This window comes from Eschrichtius robustus, chromosome 13, assembly GCF_028021215.1.
Source record: "Eschrichtius robustus isolate mEscRob2 chromosome 13, mEscRob2.pri, whole genome shotgun sequence".
NCBI lineage: Eukaryota > Metazoa > Chordata > Mammalia > Artiodactyla > Eschrichtiidae > Eschrichtius > Eschrichtius robustus.
The window spans coordinates 46,593,750-46,614,540 of NC_090836.1; the positions used below are offsets into that span (position 1 = coordinate 46,593,750).

At 48.7% G+C, this 20,791-nt stretch overlaps 1 protein-coding gene across 5 annotated transcripts; it reads left to right on the forward strand.

Moving 5' to 3' along the window:
* Window positions 1-911: 911 nt before the first annotated feature.
* On the forward strand, window positions 912-20,719 carry DGKA (diacylglycerol kinase alpha). Of its 5 annotated transcripts, none has more exons than XM_068560296.1 (24): window positions 912-1,028; window positions 6,422-6,569; window positions 6,990-7,063; window positions 7,393-7,525; window positions 7,776-7,850; window positions 8,307-8,356; window positions 8,716-8,790; window positions 8,990-9,109; window positions 9,223-9,337; window positions 9,914-10,002; window positions 10,139-10,258; window positions 10,453-10,551; window positions 10,726-10,809; window positions 11,013-11,086; window positions 11,400-11,474; window positions 11,886-11,971; window positions 12,063-12,152; window positions 18,313-18,473; window positions 18,748-18,812; window positions 19,040-19,130; window positions 19,414-19,612; window positions 19,725-19,845; window positions 20,037-20,097; window positions 20,372-20,719. In XM_068560296.1, the coding sequence occupies exons 2-24, from the start codon at window positions 6,506-6,508 to the stop codon at window positions 20,453-20,455; spliced, it is 2,205 nt and encodes a 734-aa protein (XP_068416397.1). In that variant the 5' UTR covers window positions 912-1,028; window positions 6,422-6,505; the 3' UTR covers window positions 20,456-20,719. The 5 variants fall into 5 exon arrangements, with proteins under 5 accessions (XP_068416397.1, XP_068416396.1, XP_068416399.1 ...); XM_068560298.1 differs by lacking the exon at window positions 912-1,028 and adding an exon at window positions 1,775-1,849; XM_068560295.1 differs by lacking the exon at window positions 20,372-20,719 and having other exon boundaries at window positions 20,037-20,330.
* Window positions 20,720-20,791: the final 72 nt, after the last annotated feature.

The window sequence follows — 20,791 nt, forward strand, 5'->3', positions numbered from 1 at the left end:
GCCACAACTACTGAGCCTGCAAGCCACAACTACTGAGCCCACGTGCTGCCACAACTACTGAGCCCACGTGCTACAACTGAGCCCACGTGCCACAACTGAGCCCACGTGCCACAGCTACTGAGCCTGCATGCAACAACTACTGAGCCCACGTGCCACAACTACTGAAACCCACGTGCCTAGAGCCTGGCTCCGCAACAAGAGAAGCCCCCGCTCGCCACAACTAGAGACAGCCCGCATGCAGCAACCAAGACCCAATGCAGCCAAAAATAAATTAAATAAATAAAATTAAAAAAAATTTTTTTTTAAAAGTGCTTATGATTTCATGACTGAGGAGGTCATGTAGGAAGGGGAGATGAAGGATGGGGAGTGTCCTTGTCTTTTTAAGATTAGAGGGGAGACAGCAGCAGAGAGACAGATCCTCTCCAACCGCTGCCTCAGATCTCCAGTTCACATGCAACAACGATACTCCAAACCCTATTACTCAGAAGCTATATTTCTGATAAAAATGGAGGATTCTCTTCCAACAAGTCTCAAAACAATCAAGAACTGCTTAGACCCCTCTGTTTCCACTAGAGGGCCTCGTGTATTCATTCCTTCTCCTCTCCAACCTCCACCAAAAGTATGTATATATTACATTTGTGTTTGTATGTGTGTACAGGTACAACATACACACAACACCCACATATACCCTTCCAATCAGGGCTCTCCCTCCCCCTCTCCACCACCAGGTGTATGAGGGAAGATTCCAGGAACTCAAGCCTTTGTTACTGTGCCCTACTTCAATGAAGGGTAGGAGGGGGTTAGACAGAGTTGGGGCGGGGCCAGGGAGCAGGATGCCTGCGTCTTCAGTTCCTACCAGTAAGTCCCTAGGCCTCAGTCTCTCTCCCTTGTTCTATCAGCCTCACCACCATCCATGCTGCCCCAAGAACCTTAACTCCAAACAGTTTCCAGACAGGAGAAGCTGAAAGGATCTCCTTTCACCCCGACTTTTGGCCAGGGCCTTCCACAGCACCTGCCAAGGCCAGCAGGTAAAGTGGGAGGGTTAGGGCATGGAGAAAGGGTGGACTCAGACCAGAATGCTCTTTGCACCTGAATCACAACCCCAGACTTAAGGGAAGAATCTGAGTCTTGAGAGAAGGAGGTGTCCTTAGCCTGGGGAAAACAAATCTGAGGCACCTGGGGTTTGGGTTTAACGGAGGTGAGGAACCTGGAGGCAAAGGTGGGCAGATTCTCTCAAGCAGTGTCAAGCAGTGTGGAGTCCATGGTGGCAGGGAGGTGTTTGGTCTTAGGATGTGCAGTCTGGAACTCTGGCCTTGCTCCTGCGGAACCTCCTGAGTGTGAATTCAATCCACGGTGGATGGATGGAAAGGAGTTGGGAAGGGACATCCCCTGATGGCAGCAGTTAGGAGAGGGTGAGAAGTTGGGTGGGCAACAGCCAAGCTGTCTCATCAGCGGCCCTGCCCCCTACCTTGGCCTCCCAGGGTTGGGATGCGGGGACAGGCTGTGAGGGATTGGAAAGAAGGGATTGGAAAGACAGAAACAGAGCTGTTACCGGGGCGGGAAGATGAGCTGCGCAGGAATGTGGAGAAAGTGGCACAGACCAGAGCCCTGGAGATAATCGGGGGAAGGAGGAATCGGGTCTGGTGAACTAGAAGTTTCTAGAGTTGGGGGCGCCGGGCGCGGGCGCCGGCGGGCGGGCCTTCTGGGGTGGGGGGCGGGCAGCTGTGTCGTCAGGAGCGGGGCGGCCCCGCGGCGGCGGCGTCTGCCTGGCCCGTCCCCTCCAGCCCAGCTCGGGCTCCAGCTCCCGCGCCGGCGCTCCAGCTCCGACCGCGCGCCCTCCGCAGGCAAGGTAGAGACCCCGCGAGCCCCCTGCCGCCTCCCGCCCTCCCGCACCGGAGCAGGCCGGGGCGGGGGCCGAGGGAGGGGACGCCCCACGGGCTAGGGTAGGGCTGCTGGGCCGAGAAGGAGGAAGCATGACAGCCGGAGCGGGTAGCTAGAAGAGTTTGCGCCAGGAGCGGGGGGCAGCGGGAGGGCTGGCCCAGAACCCCGTAAGCAGTGTTTCCCCCAGACCTTGCCCTCCGTCTGTCCCGATCACTCGGACGGATGCTGAAGCTGGGCTCCTGGGGACCCGAGTCGGAGGAAAGTCCATTTTGGAACCTGCACAGCGCTGCACGGGTGGAGAAGTGTTCTTGTTTGGCCTCCTGGTCCCCAACTTCCCACCCCTCTCCTTTCCACACCTGTCACCGGGAAGTTTCTGAAACTACCTGGGTCTGAATCCCACTTTTGACCTTTCAATGGGGGAAATGAGCTTTACTGAGGAAGAAATGCAAATATTGCTGGGCATCTCCTCAACCTCTTAACCGTATGAGCCCACATCCCCCAAGCGTGCCAACATCGTAACTTCCTCCTGTACTGCACAGTGACACACACACACACAAAAACACCACCCCCTTAATCAGGCAACACTACCATCTGCGATGTTTGTGGAGGCTTAACAAATATTAAGGCTTCAAGCCAAATGATTCCCTCTCAGGGGCCACTGACTGGTAGCAGGGATGGGCAGGAAGGAAGAGACCCTCCCTCAGTCTTCAGAAAGACGAGGAAGATGCAAGCCCTGGTGTGGTTAAGGGATTCAGAAGTCCAGGTAATCAGGTCTGGGCCCTCAGAAGGGAGTGCCTGCCCCTTAGGATTCCTTGCTGGGTCAGCCTGAGCGTTCTGGGGGCATAGCTGATTCTTGGGTAACGGTAAACCTACATGACTTGGAATGTGAGCAATGAGTGTTGATGTGAAAAAGGAAACTTTAAATGTTAGCACTAGCTTTGGAAATCATAGTTATCTCTCAGTTACCAGCAATTTTAGTACTTAATGTTTAAAATAAGATCTAGAAGACCAGAGACACTAAGATTTAATGGAATGGACTAAGGACACTATGTCTAGAGTCTGGGTGTGACCCTGAGAGAGTGGCTCTCTATCTGGGCCTCAGTTTCTTCCTCTGTAAAATAAGAGAGTTGGTGCCTCCCAGCTCTGAGGACATTCTAGGATTCTCTGCCTCCAAGTCAACCTCTTTCTCACCCCAAGTTGGTAGGGACGGGCAGGGAAACCAGAGGAGGGAGGGGAAGGGTGAGTCACAAATAGCTGGCAGGTTGGGCAGCAGACCCCACCCTCCCAGCCCTAGCCTTCGCCTGGACTAGCCCAGGTTATAGCCTCGGGGCTGGGACGGAGCAGGACAAAATTGGACTTGTTCCAGACTTTTAAGGCCCTGGACAACTGAAAAAATCCCAGGAGCCTTTATGTCCAAGGTCCCAGCCCAGGGGTGTCCTTGGACCCTGATAGTCTAGTTTCTATAGCCACCTCCTCACCCTCCCAGAGGCAAAATGCAGGATCCTGATATTACATGCCTGTGCCTGAGACATGACACAAGTGGGAAGGTATACAACTTGGGCTTCACTGCTGCTGGGAGTTCCTAGAATTTATGCCATCCTGGGTCCAAGGCATTATTTTTCCTACTCTCCAGATATGTTTCTCTAGGTACCACCCTTGTATAATAATAATAACAATAATAATAATAGCTAATGTTTATTGAGTTCTTTCTCTGTGCCATGCAGTTTGCTAAGTATATTGCATGTATTACCTTATTTAACCCCCCCATGGTGACTGATTTCTCCAGGTAACCATTTTACTGATAAGGAAACAGGTTCAGGGAGATGAAATAACTCACCCAAGAGCTAGAATTCTTTTTTCTTTTTGGCCACGCTGCGTGGCATGTGGAATCTTAGTTCCCTGACCAGTGATCGAACCCACGCCCCTTGCGTTGGAAGCACGGAGTCTTAACCACTGGAACGCCAGGGAAGTCCCCAGAGCTAGAATTCTAATCCAAGCCTATCTAATTCAAGAGTCCATTCTTTTAACTTCTACTGTATACTACATGTAAGATGGGGGGGGCTTGTGAAAAGACAGGCAAGAGAGAAGTATTCTGTCTTCTCTCCTGTTTGTCTCTTGTTTGCTCTCTCCCTGTCACTTTCTCTCTCAGATTCCATTTCCTAGAACCTTGGAGCCATCTAAGAATCCCCAGGGGTAATCAGAGAGGCTAATTAAGCCTTACAGGCCCCATTAGCCATAAGACTATTATGTATTCATTAGATCCGTTGGCAGGAGAAGTTAGATTATAGTCATTGAAAGGGCCAGATGGGTGGAGTCCTTTCTCCACAATATTAGTGTCTCAGAACCCCCTTCTAAGTGTTCCCAGAGAGCCTCCAGAACAGGAATGCTATACATGGAGGTGAGTGGCAGAGATGTCCCAAGGGCAGAGGTTACAGAGAAGTTTCTTGCACCATCAGAAAAGAAATTCTATTAGACCCTAACTGCCTCCTTAAGCCTGCCCCAACCACCCTAAATAAGTGGGCGGAGGGGAGACAGAAGGTCAGGGCCTTGGATGGAGTACCACAATAAGTGCTTTTTAGCATCATTCATTCATTTAACAAATATTCATTTAGCACCTACTATATGTGCTCCACATTGTCTCATGTTCCCCTCACTGTCCAGATGGATACTCTGGCATCCCATTTAAGCGTGTTTGGATTAAGAGTCCTCATATATGACTCCCTAGCTTTATATAACTATTTGTACAACCAATATGGAGCACTTATAACATGATGGGGTTAGGTATTGGGGATACAGTGGTGAATAAGACTGATAAGTTCCTGCCCTGTGGAACTTACATTTTGGTAGGAAAAGACAAACAGTAAACAAAGAAGCAAATAAATGGGCTAGATAATCTCCAGTTGTGATAAGTTCTATGAAGGAAACAAAAGAGGGTGCTACGCAAAGGAGGGGGGGGGCTACCTTAGGACAGAATGATCAGGGAAGGTCTCTTGGAGGAGCTGGCATTTCAACTTAGGCAAGAAGTCAGCTCTGCCAAGAGTGGGGAAGGGTGGTCCAGGCAGACAGAACAGTAAGTCTCATGGCCCTGAGCAGGGAAGAACTTGGCATGCTTGAGGAACAAAAAGGAGGGCAGTGAGACTAGAAGGCAGTGTGTGAAGGGGAGAGTGGAACAAGAGGAGGACAGAGAGGCGGTGGGAGAGGGGGGTTGCACCACGAATTTCTTGGGTTGGAGCCTTGGCTCCTCCACTTGTCACCTGCCTTGGGAAGTCCCAACCTCTTTGAGCTCCCGTTTCCTCACCTGTAGAATGGCTGTACCAATAATTTCCTATCTCATAGAATTTGATTTTACTTGTTAATACAATAACTACCATTCTTTGTAGGCCCTCTATATGCCAGTTGTTATACTAGGTACTTTTCATACATTATTTGACTTAATCCTCACAACTGTGAAAGATAGGTATCATTCTGCCATTTTATAGCTGTACTTTGCCCAAGTCACACAGTGGTAACACAGCTAAGAATGGAACCCAGATATGACTAACCCCAGTTTTGTTTGACTCCAAAGTGGTGTTGTACTATGCTCATGTAAGGTATTGTTATTGCTGTTATTGAATCCTCAAGGCAAGTTGCCCTCTGCAGCTTGGCCCCTGGGTCAGTGGTCAGCATGATCCACGTGATGGCTCCTCCTTGGTCCCTGGGTCCCATAGCTGAGAGTTGGGGCTCCCTAAACACTGCTAACCTAGCAGGGTGGAAGGAAGGCTCCCGCACTCAGCACAACCCTCCTGGAGCTGAGAAGCCAGGCAGATGCTCAGAGCCTTCTTCCCCTGCCTTCTCCCCAGTCTCTCGTGCCTGGGTCCCGCCCTTCCCCAGTGGAGCGCTGCGGGACGCAGACGAGGTGTGGCCGGGGCTGGGGACCCGGCTAGAGCTGGTTCTGTGTCGCGCGCGTCAGAAGCGCTAGAGGTCGTTGCGGGGCGTGGGTGGCTCTGGGAGTGGTAGCTGAGCGGGGCTGGGGACCGGGGCTAGAGGCGGAGCAAGATGGGGTCGTGGCCCGGGAGGCGTGCCGCCATCTCAGTGAGAACCACCGGAGGGCCGGGGCTGCGGGATGAGAAGGGAGATGGGACAGAGCGCAGGCCTGGCAGAGACTGCAGAGATTGGGGGTGGAGGGAGAAAAGGTAGGAGCAGGCGAGGGACACTCACACAGAGACGCGTATAGCCTGGGAAAGAGGGGTGGGGGGGAGGGAGGTGAGGGATGGTCAGAGATGAATCAAGACAGATTGGGGAAGAAATCAGAGAGCTGGAGAAGGATACAGAGAAAGTCAGGGATGAGTCAGAGAAACAGAGACAGAGGACAGACACTGTCAGGGAGAGATAGAGACACATAGAAGAGGAACACAGGGAAAGGAAGAGACTTAGGGAGGGACTCAGAAACAAGAAAAGAACAGAAATAGTAGTAGGAGTGGAAAATGAACAGAGTATACAGAAGCAAAGAGACCCAGACAGCTGGCCAGTCCTGCCGCATGCTCTTGTCGTCTTCCTCCAGAGCTACCCTTGGCAGCAGAGTTCCAGGAGCCAGAAGTACTACTACCAAGCTGTCTTCGTGTCCATCCTTAAGAAAAAAAGAAAGATGGCCAAGGAGAGGGGCCTAATAAGCCCCAGTGATTTTGCCCAGCTGCAAAAATACATGGAATGTGAGTCTTCCTCTCAGTCATTCAGTCCTGGAGACCTTACCCTTAGACAATACCTCCTCCTCCTCATTCCCCCCAGTTCCCCCTCTTTTCCCCAGTGGCCTTGAGACAGGATGCTCCTGAGATATGCCTGGCTGGGAGCAGGAGGGGAGGGAAATAGGAAGATGCCCGTGGTCTTAGCTCTCCTCCCACCTTCTCTGAATCTTGACTGCCTGCACCAAATCTCAGAGAAGAGAAATAAAGAGGGCAACCACTTTGGAGGATCTGAAATGTTTTTCTCTCTGTACTTCTGTATTTCTTCTTGGAATTTCTTTTTCATCTCACTGGAATCTTCTTTCCTGTTGTATGTCTGGGTGGGACTGTGGCAGAGGGCAGGGAGAGCTGAACCAGACTAATGCTCTCTTCACTCTCTTCACATCCTAGACTCCACCAAGAAGGTCAGTGATGTCCTAAAGCTCTTTGAGGATGGTGAAATGGCTGAATATCTCCAAGGAGATGTGAGTGGCAGCTGGGAAATCCTCTCCTTCACCAACTCCTCCCACCTTTGTTTTTGCTACTCCATTGGGATGCCCAGCTTCCAGGGATTATTCTGGGCCCAACCATTGCTATCCTCTCTCCAGATTCCCCAGCATCCATTGTTACTGCAACTATTGCTTTAGGACAAAACAAGAGATTCTAGTAGCTCAGGACTTAGCCCAATAAACCATACTCCTGCCTTGGATGCTTCTCAACCCTGCACTTACTGTCACTGTCTCCACCACTCCCGATTCAGTCCCCAACTCCCATCCTGCAGATCTCCCCAGGGTAATGCTTGCTCTCATCATAGGCCATTGGGTACGAGGGATTCCAGCAATTCCTGAAAATCTATCTGGACGTGGATAATGTTCCCAGTCCCCTAAGCCTGGCACTGTTTCAATCCTTCCAGACTAGTTACTGCTTAGAAGAGACTGTAAAAGAAGGTATGGTCACGTAGGTGGGACTGGGCTGGGCCTCCTGAAGAAAAGTCAAATTAAGTGTGGGTTTTGGGGTGAGAATTGAATTGAGTCACATGTTGGGGGCAGGGTGGTGGGAGGGGGAGGTAGAGGGTAGCCAGGCTTGCCTAGGAGCCAGAGGGAGGAAAGTTAAAGAGAAGAATTGGAACAAAGGAAAAGAGAAGAGCCAGACTGGAGGGAGCCCCAACCTCAGATCTGCTGTACTTTCTGTAACCAGATGTGGTGTGTCTCAGTGATGTCTCCTGCTACTTTTCCCTTCTGGAGGGTGGCCGGCCAGAAGACAAGCTAGAGTGTGAGTTACCATTCTGGACTGGGAGAGGGAAGGAAAGGTGAAGGGAGAGAGGGTACTCCCCAGCCTTCCTTCCCTCATTTTTTCAGGATTCCTAAAGGCTGACAGGCCAGACAAAGGTGGGGCCAGAGCATGGGCCCATTTCCTCTGTTTCCCCAGACGCCTTATACCTAACGCCATCCACCATAGTCACCCTAGTTCCCACGTCTTGTATATTTTCATGTGGGGGACCCGGGATGGGATGTGGGAGGTGTGTACTGTCTCGCCTATCAGGTTCACCAAGGGTGGAATCCAGACCTGTTTCCCCTCCCTTTTTGTCTCCCATCTCAGTCCCAGCCCCACGTCCTGGGCTCTTCATCCAAAAAGTCTCTCCTTATCTCTCTGTTTCCCCTGTATTCTGTTATGAATTCTTTGGGTATCCCTCACAAACTGACCCTGGCCCCCTAAAACACCCCACAGTCACCTTCAAGCTGTACGACACGGACAGAAATGGGATCCTGGACAGCTCAGTGAGTTGGGGGACCTGTATGCTGGGCAAGGGAATATGTGTCCATTTGTCTGTGTCCACCTGTCCCAACTCTTCCAGGATCTTAGGAAGCAGAGGAAGCTAGAGGGAGAAGCTGAGTCCTCTAGGACTAAATCTGGGAGTAGGTCCCAAGCTCTTGACCCCTAAAAGAGGATGCTGGAGACACGACTTGGGGGCTTCCTTGCAAACACAGACACATAGACATTCATTTACTTGGCAGAGACACCTGAGAATGAGAGGGGGTCTGTGGGTGGAACTCAGGAACCCTGATTTCTAGAGGAGGGTTTGGATGGTGGTAGTGAGGCAGGATATGGCTGTGGCTCTTACCCTCTCGGCCCTCAGGAAGTGGACAAAATCATCATACAGATGATGCGAGTGGCTGAATACCTGGATTGGGAGGTGTCTGAGCTGAGGCCGGTAAGGCAATTCTTCCTGCATGTCCCTTGTTGTACCTGCTCCCTAGTGAGACCTTTATCTACCTCACCCCATCTCTGACAGGCAGCCTGGTGCCCTTGGCTAGGATGGCTAGGCTGGCTGTCCTAGGGGGCAGTGGAGAAGTGTCAGATCTGAGGGGTTACTCACACCAGAAGTCCACCTCCCCACATTCTCTGCTCAGATTCTTCAGGAGATGATGAAAGAGATTGACTATGATGGCAGTGGCTCTGTCTCCCTAGCTGAGTGGCTCCGGGCTGGGGCCACCACCGTGCCACTGCTAGTGCTACTGGGTCTGGAGATGGTGAGTAGGAGAGACTTGTGAGGATGGGTAAAACAGTTGCCTTGGGTTGTACTTGCCAGAGGTTGGCACTCTAAGGGCTTAGACATTCCCCAGCATCTGCTGTGCCCTCCCAGACCCTGAAGGACAATGGGCAGCACATGTGGAGACCCAAGAGGTTCCCCCGACCAGTCTACTGCAACCTGTGCGAGTCGAGCATTGGTCTTGGCAAACAGGGGCTGAGCTGTAACCGTGAGTGTTGGGGCCTGGGAGTGTGGGAACAGAGGGGCAGCCCAGCTATCTGTGGGAGCATGGCGCTCTGAACTTAGAGAGACCTGGCTTTGAATCCTGGGCTCTGCCAGTGACTGGTTATGTGACCTTGGGAAAGCCACATAACTTCTTTAAGTCTTAGTTTCTTCAACTGAGAATGAGGTAATTGTGAGCATTAAATAAGTTGATGCAAGAAAGATGCTTCATGTAGTGCATGTACATACTATTAAGTCTGCAATAAAAATTAGCTATTATTATTGTTGTTGTTATTGTTGCTGTTATATCTGGACCTCCTTTACATCATCCAGCTCAGTTCCTGACACATGAATGGAGTGGGGTTGGGCATGCAGTAGCAATTGCTCTTTTAGGGGGAAGAGTGAGCAAAAGGCACAGGTCTTGGAGGTGAGCCCCCAGCCCAAACTTCAGTTCTATACCACACCCTCACAGCAAGGGGTTATATGCCATGTTTCAGTGAGTGATGCTGTCTCACCTCCAGGTAAGGAAGAAATAGGGGGAGGGGCTGCAGCTAAGCCTCTGACCTTCTTCACTCTTGCCCAGTCTGTAAATACGTCGTTCACGACCAGTGTGCCATGAAGGCCCTGCCCTGTGAAGTCAGCACCTATGCGAAGTCTCGGAAGGACATTGGTGTGAGTGACCCCACGCCCACGGGATCACCACCCACATCCTGGCCCTGGTCCTGGCTCTTGGCCCATTGCTGCCCTCAGGCCTTCCCCTAGTCCCTGCTCAGACCCTCTCAGACAAGAGTTTGCCTTTCTCCCCAAGGTCCAATCACATGTGTGGGTGCGAGGAGGCTGTGAATCCGGACGCTGCGACCGCTGTCAGAAAAAGATCCGGATCTACCACAGTCTGGTTGGGCTGCACTGTGTGTGGTGCCACCTAGAGGTCAGTCCGGGAGCTATCCCTCCAGCCTTGCTTTGGGACCCTCCCTAAGCTGCCCTCTCCGTGGCCCCCTTCGGCACATCTCCCTTACAGCCTTGGTTGCCCTACTCCCAAGGGCTCTCTTGCAGTAGCAGACCCCAAGCTGAGAGGTGACGGGGTTCCCTCCACAATCTCTCCGTGCCTGCCTTGTCTTTCAGATCCATGACGACTGCCTGCCAGCCATGGGCCATGAGTGTGACTGTGGGCTGCTCCGCGATCACATCCTGCGTCCATCTTCCATCTATCCCAGCGTCCTTGTGAGACCCCTGGACAGCGGCTGGGAGGGGACAGGAGTGCTTCCCCAATTCACATACGCACACAATGCCATTTAGAGCAGAGAGCCTATATTTTTAGGATTCAAGTCAGACTCTCATCTGTTTATGGATTCACACAATCCAGTTTTCCTTCCTTCTGCCTCCTTCCCTTCCTAGGCCTCTGGACAGGAGCGTAAAATTAGCAAAACAAACCAGAAGACCGTGGATGATTTGAATTTGAGCACCTCTGAGGCACTGCGGGTACAGGGCTGAGAGGCTTGGGCTTCATGGTGGGGACCTCATAGGAGGGAATGAAGTGGGAAACCTGGGGACTGGTTCCTGCTCCCTGGGGGAGGGGAAAGCCGCCTGGGGGGAATGCCAGCCCTCTGCTCCTGTCTCTGGGGCCCATCTTAACTCTGACAAAATCCTGCTTTCCTTATCCTTGTTTTCTTCCCTCAATGCAGATTGACCCTGTTTCAAACACCCACCCACTTCTGGTCTTTGTCAACCCCAAGAGTGGTGGGAAGCAAGGGGAGAGGTGAGAAGAGCTCTACTAGGTCTTGTAAAATAGAGAGGGAAGATGGACAGAGGCTGGGAATCTGTGTGTATGCAGGGGACATACCTTGAGGACATCAAGAGAGTGGAGTACAGGGACTTCCCTGGCGGTCCAATGGTTAGGACTCCATGCTTCCACTGCAGGGGGCGGGGGTTCCAGCCCTGGTGGGGAAACTAAGATCCTGCATGCTGCACAGCACGGCCAAAAAAAAAAAGAGAGAGAGAGAGAGAGAGAGAGTGGAGTACAGAATATCCATGCCATGCCCTGCCATGAGCTTTCCTTTTTCCCCACACAGGGTGCTTTGGAAATTCCAGTATCTACTAAACCCTCGACAGGTGTTTAACCTCCTAAAGGATGGTCCCGAGCCAGGGTGAGTATAGGTTAGGGGCTGTATCGCAGGGTTTGTGTGTGTCTGCCTATCTGTGTATGTTGGAAGAGAGCAGGAAAGAGTGCTTGTTGGGAGGGGAGGGCCAGGGGAAGCCCAGGAAACCAGACTTCAGAATGCTGCTTTTGCTGGGTATCCCTACCTCTGAATTCTCCAGCTCATCTCTGTTCTGCTCTCAAAGAATGGAGATACCAATTTCTCCCTCACCACTAAGGAGTGGCTATAAGATTTCCCCATTGTACTTTTTCTCTACCCTTAATAGAAACAAGTTGTTTGACAAAGGGGAAGGGTGTTATAAGGAATGAGAGACAAGAAGTACTTACTCTGCCTGTCCAAGAGTTGGGTAGCCTCAGTCCAGTTATCCTTCCTCATCTTCTCTCTCACCTTTTGTCTCAGGCTCAGATTCTTCAGAGATGTTCCTGATTACCGGATTTTGGTGTGTGGCGGAGATGGCACAGTAGGCTGGATTCTAGAGACCATTGGTCAGTGCAGGGAGCGGCTCCGGGCTGGGCCCAGGGGCAGTGGCCTTCCAGAGCTAACTCCCTTCATCCGTCTCCTTACCTGCCTCCACAGACAAAGCCAACTTGCCTGTTGTGCCTCCTGTTGCTGTGTTGCCCCTGGGCACTGGAAATGATCTGGCTCGTTGCCTAAGATGGGGAGGAGGTAAGTGGTTAGAAATTGTTTTCCTGGGGAATGGGGGAGTTGGGTAGGTAGGGAAAGGCACACAGAGAAGGCATTTAGGCATCTGGTGAAGAAAAAGCCTTGGCGGAAAAGAGAGGCACAGATGGGTGGGTCCCAAAGGAAGAGAGCGCTGGAAGAAGCAAAGACCTGAAGGGTCAAGGATGACAGTCTGAACCTAGAAGGGTCAAGGGTGACAGTCCTCTTCCCTATAAACCTAAAAATATCCTTCTGTTTCTCCCAAGTCTTAGGGCTCAGAATCAAAGAATATGGGGTAGAGAGGACAATGTGGGAATAAGGAAGGTTGTATAAGAGCTAAGCCAGTTGCTGAGTGATGGAGCTAGCAGGGAGCTTGGCCATGATTCATTCATTTATTCAACCAATTACACTTGACCCTTGAACAGCATGGTCTTGAACGGCGCCGGTCCACTTATTGAGGATATTTTTCAGTAGTAAATACTACAGGACTACACAGTCCATGGTTGGTTGAATCCGCAGATGTGGAGAAACAGTGGATACGGAGGGCCAACTATAAGTTATACGCGGACTAACCCCCACGTTATTCAAGGGTCAGCTGTAATCAGGGGTCATTCATTCATTCATAATTTTCCCCATGTCTATTGCAACAGTCTCCTAACTGCTCTCCCATTTCTAGTCTCTTTTTCCCTTCAAAGAGAAAGTTTGAGAGATGTAATCGGTAGATAGAGAGGTCAGTGTGGGGCAGATTGAAATTGTCTTGGAGAGGAAGTTGTCTCGGAATTGAGGCTCTTGGATTCAGAGTCCAGCTCTGAGATCTCACAGGAGATTATGGAATAGGAGGCTGTTAAGGAGAGCAAAAAGTATTCTCAGTGGAAGAAGTTGTGTAAGGCCAGAGGAGTCACCAAACAACATGGTGGTGCATTTTGGAAAGCGAGTCGTTCATTGTGACTGGGACATAGGGTGCACAGTGGGCAATGAGAAGAGGGAGGACTGAATTGAACAGGGTCCAGATAATGGAGGGTCATGAATGCTGTGGTGAGGAGTTTTCAACTTCATCCTGCCAGAGTTTGAAAACTGACAGCCCACAGAAATGACGTGTAGTGTTTTGTATTGTTTGTCTTGCAGTGTTTTGAATTTTTTTGACCTTGGTTATTTCTAAGAAGTGGGTCATGTATTCTTCAATTCAACACAATCCTCTCACCTCCCTGCCACTCATTCACTTTACGTTTCTAGCTTCTGAGGCATTTGAATGTGCAATCCCTGAACCATGGGGAGCTCTGGAACTCATGAAAGATGTAACTAAAAGAAAAAATAGGTGTGTGTGTGTGTGTGTGTGTATGCATATATAATACTTTATATATATAACTTATAGTTTGTATATAATAAAAATTACTTTTTATATAAAATATTATTCCAGAAAGGAGAAATATCTCTGCATAATATAATTTAAATCTTGTATGTAAACATATGACCATTTTGGGGGAGGCCATGCTTAAATCCTCAACATCTGACTTTGTTTTCATTAACAGTATTAGACACTTTGAAATCATGAACTTTGAGTCTTCACTTTGTGTTTTGCAAATGAGACTCTCATAGCAGTTTCTGCTAATTCCACCTGAATCATGAAAATAATGATATAAATACAGCACTAATGAAAACTTGTGTTGATATTGAAAAAAATCCTAAGATTCGAAGGGGGATTGATGGAAAGAATGCCGCTATGGGAGCTCTGTGGAGGACGGATTGGAGGAAGAAAGCAGGACCTCGATTGCAATAGTCTAGTCAAGTGATGAACAGCACAAAAGCAAAGGCAGCACCAGTGGAGTCATGGGGTAGAAGCCACAATACTTGGTAACTAATGGATTGTGGAGGAAGAGGTAAAGACAAGTCTAAGACATTTTCTAGGTTTGTGGACTGAGCAGATGGGGATACCATTTATTAAAATAGGGAATATAGGGCTTCCCTGGTGGCACAGTGGTTGAGAATCCGCCTGCCAATGCAGGGGACACGGGTTCGATCCCTGGTCCGGGAAGATCCCACATGCTGCGGAGCAACTAAGCCCGTCCACCACAACTACGGAGCCTGCACTCTAGAGCCCGTGAGCCACAACTACTGAGCCCACGTGCCACAACTACTGAAGCCTGCGGGCCTAGAGCCCACGCTCCGCAACAAGAGAAGCCACCGCAATGAGAAGCCAACACACTGCAACGAAGAGTAGCCCTCGCTCGCCACAACTAGAGAAAGCCTGCGTACAGCAATGAAGACCCAACTCAACCAAAAATAAACAAATAAAATAAATAAATTTTTTTAAAAAATAGGGAATATAGGAGGAGGACCACTTTAAGGAAGAAAGATAGATTCGGTTTTGGATGTATTGAGTTAAGGTATCAGTGGAGCACCTAGGTGGAGATGTGTGGTGGGTAGTCAGAAATTGATGTTAAGAATTTAGGAGAGAAGTCAGGACTGAAGATATGTGTTTGACAGTCATCTCCTAGGCGGTAATTGACATCCTCAGAGTAGATGAGTTACCCAGGGAAAGAGGTAAGAAGAGAAAGTGGATAAGGACAGCCAGATCCTGGTAAACACCCTATTTAAGGGTTGAACAGAAGAAGATGAATTGTTAAAGGAGTCTGTATTAGTGTCCTCTTGCTGCTGTGACAAATCAGCATGGTGCCTTAAAACAACACGAATGTATTATCTTAACAGTTCTTGAGGGCACAAATCCAAAATCGTTTCCACTGCGCTAAAATCAAGATGTTGGCAGGGCTGTATTTTTTCTAGAGGCTCCAAGGGAGAATCCCTTGCCTTGTCTTTTCCAGTTACTAGAGGCTGCCTGCATTCCTTGGCTCATATCCCCCCCCTTCCAACCAGCAATGTTATCCTTCCAAGCTCTGCTTCCATTGTCAAATCTCCTTCCATGACTCTTCTCTCTTGTAGCCTTCTTTCACTTATTAGGAGCCCTGTGATTACATAGGGCCCAGCCAGATAATCCAGGATAATCTCCTCATCTTAAAATCCTTAATTTAATCACATCTGCAAAGTCTCTTTTGCCGTTTAAGGCAACATATGCACAGATTCTGGAGATTAGGTTGTGCACATCTCTGAAAGGCCGTTGTTTTGCTTACCACAGAGACTAAGAAAAAACAGAGCAGGTCCTCTGTAACTTTAGTGGTATTTTAGAGGCTGAGTGAGGAGTTTCATGTCTTAAAATGAGAGCTAAAGATATACTATTGGTTTTGGCAGGAATCATTGGCAATCTTTGCCAAAAGAGTTTCAGCAGGGTGGTATGGAGAAAGGCAAATTATAGTGGGTTGAACCATTGATGGAATGTGAGGAAGTGAAGACTTTTTTTTTTTCTTTTCTTTTCTTTTTTTTTTTGCTGCACCACGCACGCGGAATGTGGGATTTTAGTTCCCCAGCCAGGAATTGAATCCGTGCCCCCTGCAGTGGAAGCGTGGAGTCTTAATCACTGGACCTCCAGGGAATTCCCTAACTAGTCCCATATTGATAGACATTTGGGTAGCATTCAGTTTTTTATTACACACCATACTGCAGTCTATCTCTGCACACAGATGGGAGAATTTCTCTAGAAGAGATTTCTAGAAGTGGAATTGCTGGCTCAAAGAGTATAAACATTTTACTAGTTATTTTAGTTTTAAAAAATTACACAGGTAATGCATCAGTACATTTTCACTGAAAGGTTTTAAAAAGTAAAATGTGTGAGTCTTCACATACAGGTTTCCTCTTCCCTACCCCCTCACCAAATTCCACATTCCTCCCCAGAGATAACTACTGTTTCCTATTTGCACTCATTTTTCTGTTTCACACACACACATAACTTTTAAACAAACATAAATGGGATCATACTACACACATTGTCCTGGGAATTCTTTTTTCATTGAATATGTCTTGGAGAACTTTCCATGATACTACATAGAGATTTCATTCTGATTTCAGTAGCTGCACATTATTTCATAGCATGGATTTGGCATAATTTATAAAACCTTCCCCTCCTGGTGGACATTTAGATTGTTTCCAGTTTTTTGCTGTTTTACAGAGTACCTCAGCAAAAATCCTTATACATCGATCTCTGTGGATTTTTGTTTCTGTAGGAGAAATTCCTAAAAGTGGAATTGCTGTGTCAGAGAATATGTTTTGATAAAATTTGATAACATTTTGATAAAAGTTGCCAAATTGTCTTCCAAAAATGAAATACCAATTTATGCTCCAACTAACAGCAAATGAGAGTGCCAGTTTATTCATAATCCCATTAGCGTTTGGTTTTCTCAGTCTCTTCATAGTTTGTCAATCTGATAGGCACAAAAAGTTAACTAATTTACAATTTTAATTTACAGTTCTTTTAACTATTAGTAATATTGAGCATCTTTAATATGAATATTGGCATTTGTATTTCTTCTGTGATTGGCTTGAGTTATTTGCCCATTTTTCTACTGACTTTTTAAAAAATATTTATTTATTTATTTGGCTGCCTCCGGTCTTCGTTGCAGCACTTGGGATCTTTCCTTTTGGGGCTCGTTGAAGCTCACAGGCTTCTCTCTAGTTGTGGCGTGCGGGTTTTCTCTCTCTTGCTGTGGTGCATGGGTTCCAGAGCGCGCGGGCTCTGTAGTTGAGGCTCACGAGCTCAGTAGCTGTGCGTGGGCTTAGTTGCCCTGTGGCATGTGGGATCTTAGTTCCCAGACCAGAGATTGAACCCGTGTCCCCTGCATTGGAAGGCGGATTCTTTACCACTGGACCACCAGGGAAGTTCTTGACTTTTTTTTTTAATGTTATTATTATTTTTTAATTAAATTTATTTATTTTTGGCTGCGTTGGGTCTTTGTTGCTGCACGCAGGCTTTCTCTAGTTGTGGCAAGCAGGGGCCACTCTTCATTGTGGTGCACGGGCTTCTCATTGCGGTGGCTTCTCTTGTTGCAGAGCACAGGGTCTAGGCGCATGGGCTTCAGTAGTTGTGGCGCGTGGGCTCAGCAGTTGTGGCTCGTGGGCTAAGAGCGCAGGCTCAATAGTTGTGGTGCCCAGGCTTAGTTGCTCCACGGCATGTGGGATCTTCCCGGGCCAGGGCTCGGAACTGTGTCCCCTGCATTGGCAGGCGAATTCTTAACCACTGCGCCACCAGGGAAGTCCCCCTGACTTTAAATATAGTGATTTGTAAGCACTTTTTGAATGTTGGAGAAGTTAGTCTGTTATGTGTGCTGCAGATATTTTTTCCCAGTTTGTCTTTTGTCTTTTTTTTAGGTGTGTGTTTATTTAACTGTACAGAAGTTGTTTGTTTGCTTGGTTAGGTCTTTTTATTTATTTTTTTGTCAGAACTATTTCTGTTTATTTTGTGGCAATTTTGAAAATTCCAGATATATTTGCTTTACTTCTGTTTGATTTCAGAAGTTTTTAATTTTCATATAATTGTATTTATCAGTCTTTTTCTTGTTTGGCTCTGAGTTTTGTACTATGCTTTAGAAAGGCCTTTTCCGCTCAAAGATTATAAAACATTCACTCATGTTTTCTGCTAGTACAAATTCTGCTTACATTTAAATTCTTTGACCCATCTTGAATTTATTTTAGTGTAAGAGGTGACTTCTACATCCAGTACCATTTACTGAATAATCTATCTTTCCCCATTTATTTAAAATGTCACGATATACTAAATTCCCATATATACTTGAGTCTATTTCTGGGCACTCTGTTCTTTACTATTGAACTTTTTATTCCAGTCACTGTGCCAGTTATTACCCTGTTTTGATACCCTTGCTTTATACTGTGTTCTATCTGGTAGAATGGGGAGAGGAAGCATCAGAGAAAGAGAGAGATTATTCCCATTCATCACTTATCTTTTTCAGCACTTTTCATTTTCCTGGCTATTTTCTTTACTCTTCCAAATGAACTTTGGCGTTATTGTTAGATGCGCACACACATTGGGAACTTTCACCATCCATGACAGTGACAGTGTGGAGAAAAGGGTCAGTAAGAGTCTGGCCTTCAGATTGGTCCATGGGAGCCATGACTGAACACCCCTGCCCTTTCACTGCTTAGGGCTCGGAGGATCTGCAGAACCAGGGCAGAGTATCCCTGGGAATCTGTGGATCTGGGAGCTGAGAGGAGGTCCGTCTGGGACCCGGGGTTCAGTGCTAACCTGTCTTCATACCATCCTTAGGGTATGAGGGACAGAATCTGGGGAAGATCCTCAAGGATTTAGAGACGAGTAAGGTGGTACACATGGATCGATGGTCTGTGGAGGTGATACCCCAACAAACTGAAGAAAAGAGTGACCCAGTCCCCTTTCAAATCATCAATAACTACTTCTCCATTGGTGTGGTCAGTGGAGTGGGGCATGGGGCGGGGAGGAAGTGGGGGTTAAGCAGGCAGAGGCTGGAGGAGGGCAGAAAAGGAAGGTAGAGGGTAAAGGAGCTGTGACACAGGGAAATCAGGAGTGGGCACAGTGGTGTGAGTTGCAAGAAAAGAATGTGGGACGAAAAAAAAAAAAAAGAATGTGGGACGTATCACTCCCAAACTGGAGAGTTAAAGAGAGAGAGGGTTCTGTGCTGAGGAAGGAGGTGGCCTCTGATCTCATATGCCCTGGACTCCCCAGGATGCCTCAATTGCTCACCGATTTCACATCATGCGGGAGAAATATCCTGAGAAGTTCAACAGCAGGTGAGGAAAATGGGACAGGTGTGGGCATACACAGTGGCAGGGACCACATGGTGGCCAAGTTTGACTCAGTGCTTAGACACCTCTAGGAAGCCCCTCAACCAAGCTTCCCTGTTCCCCATGGGACTGCAGTTGGGAGGTTGATGCCCTTCCCTGTCACTTAGCCCACCTCTGCCAGCACTGTGTAATTTGTCCCCTCCCTCCTGGGCCTGGTGTTGGGACCGACACAGAATGAAGAACAAGCTATGGTACTTCGAATTTGCCACTTCTGAATCCATCTTCTCAACGTGCAAAAAGCTGGAGGAATCTTTGACAGTTGAGGTGGGCGTGATGAGAGCCAATCCCACATCCTTTTTAGCCCCTTATATCTTAATTTCTCCCTCCACAGAAGCCCTCAGGAACTTCTCATATTCTTGAACCTATACTTTGACCTCCCTGCTCTCTAATCCTGATCTCCCAAGTTCTTAAGATACACCAGTCCCTACTTCCCTCCACCTCTTGCAAACCTCCAAATCCTAGTCTTCCCAGTGTGTTATCTGGTGGAGGGAGCGGTCATGTCCATCGTGATGCCGTGAGGCAAGGATCTGTGCTCTCCTCCCCTCAGATATGTGGGAAACCACTGGATCTGAGCAACCTGTCCCTAGAAGGCATCGCAGTGCTGAACATCCCGAGCACGCATGGCGGCTCCAATCTCTGGGGTGACACCAAGAGACCGCACAGCGATATCCATGGGATCAACCAGGCCTTAGGTGCTACAGCCAAAGTGATCACCGACCCTGATATCCTGAAAACCTGTGTACCAGGTAAGAGGAGCAGCCTTGGGAGCTTAGTGGGGGGGACTAAGGAGAAGGTGTGACTCTCTTTGGAGGAACCCTGCTTCTACAAAACCTGTCTCCCTACTTCCCACCCCCCCAGACCTAAGCGACAAGCGGCTGGAAGTAGTAGGGCTGGAGGGTGCAATTGAGATGGGCCAGATCTATACCAAGCTCAAGAATGCTGGACATCGGCTAGCCAAGTGCTCTGAGATCACCTTCCAGTAAGGAAAACTCAAGCTGGGGGCTCTGAGGGAAGGAGTGGGACCAGGAAAGCAGAAGGGTATGGGAATGGTGGGGAGGGACTGTACCAGATCTTCCTCAGTAACAAAGGGTCTCAAGGCCAACCTAAGAACAGAGTTTTGGTACTCGGTTGATAAAGAAATTGCCACCAATCTGCCTTGACCTCACACAGCACCACAAAAACCCTCCCCATGCAAATTGATGGCGAACCCTGGATGCAGACACCCTGTACAGTGAGTATTGCCTATGCCTGCCAAAAACTGAACCCCCAGGCTCCGTGGATCCTAAATTTCCATTCCACAGCTTCTTTACTTCCTGCTGAGGCCTGAAGTACCCCTGTGCACCCTTCCTCCCAAATCCTGATTTCTCAGCCCCTGGCCCTCCTACCATGGCCTCTCTAGGACCCTGGCAACCCACCCTGAACCCTACAGATTTTCCCCCAAATCTCTGCTGCTCCAGCCCCAAGGCACTAGGTCTTATCTCTGAATGCACCTCCTTCCCTTCCAGATCAAGATTACCCACAGGAACCAGATGCCCATGCTCATGGGCCCACCCCCCCGCTCCTCCAATTTCTTTGGCTTCTTATGCTGAGGGGGGACATCTCAGCCTCCAAGCCAGCCTTGAACCCACCTCCTTGTCCCTGGACTCTACTCCCTAGGCTCTGTACATTGCTGCCCAACCCTCCTGCCAGCTCAGGGGAGTGTTCCTTCACCCTCACAGTATTTATTATCCTGCACCACGTCCACTATTCCCCGTGCACATGTGCACACACATACACACACACGTCACAAACGATACATTGAAAGTGCCTCATCTGAATAAAATGACTTTTTTTCCCACTGGGATATCTGTTAAGTAAGTGGTACACCTCCTTCCTTTATACCTCCACTCCTTTAATGACATAGATTCTCCCAGAAGTAAGGAAAT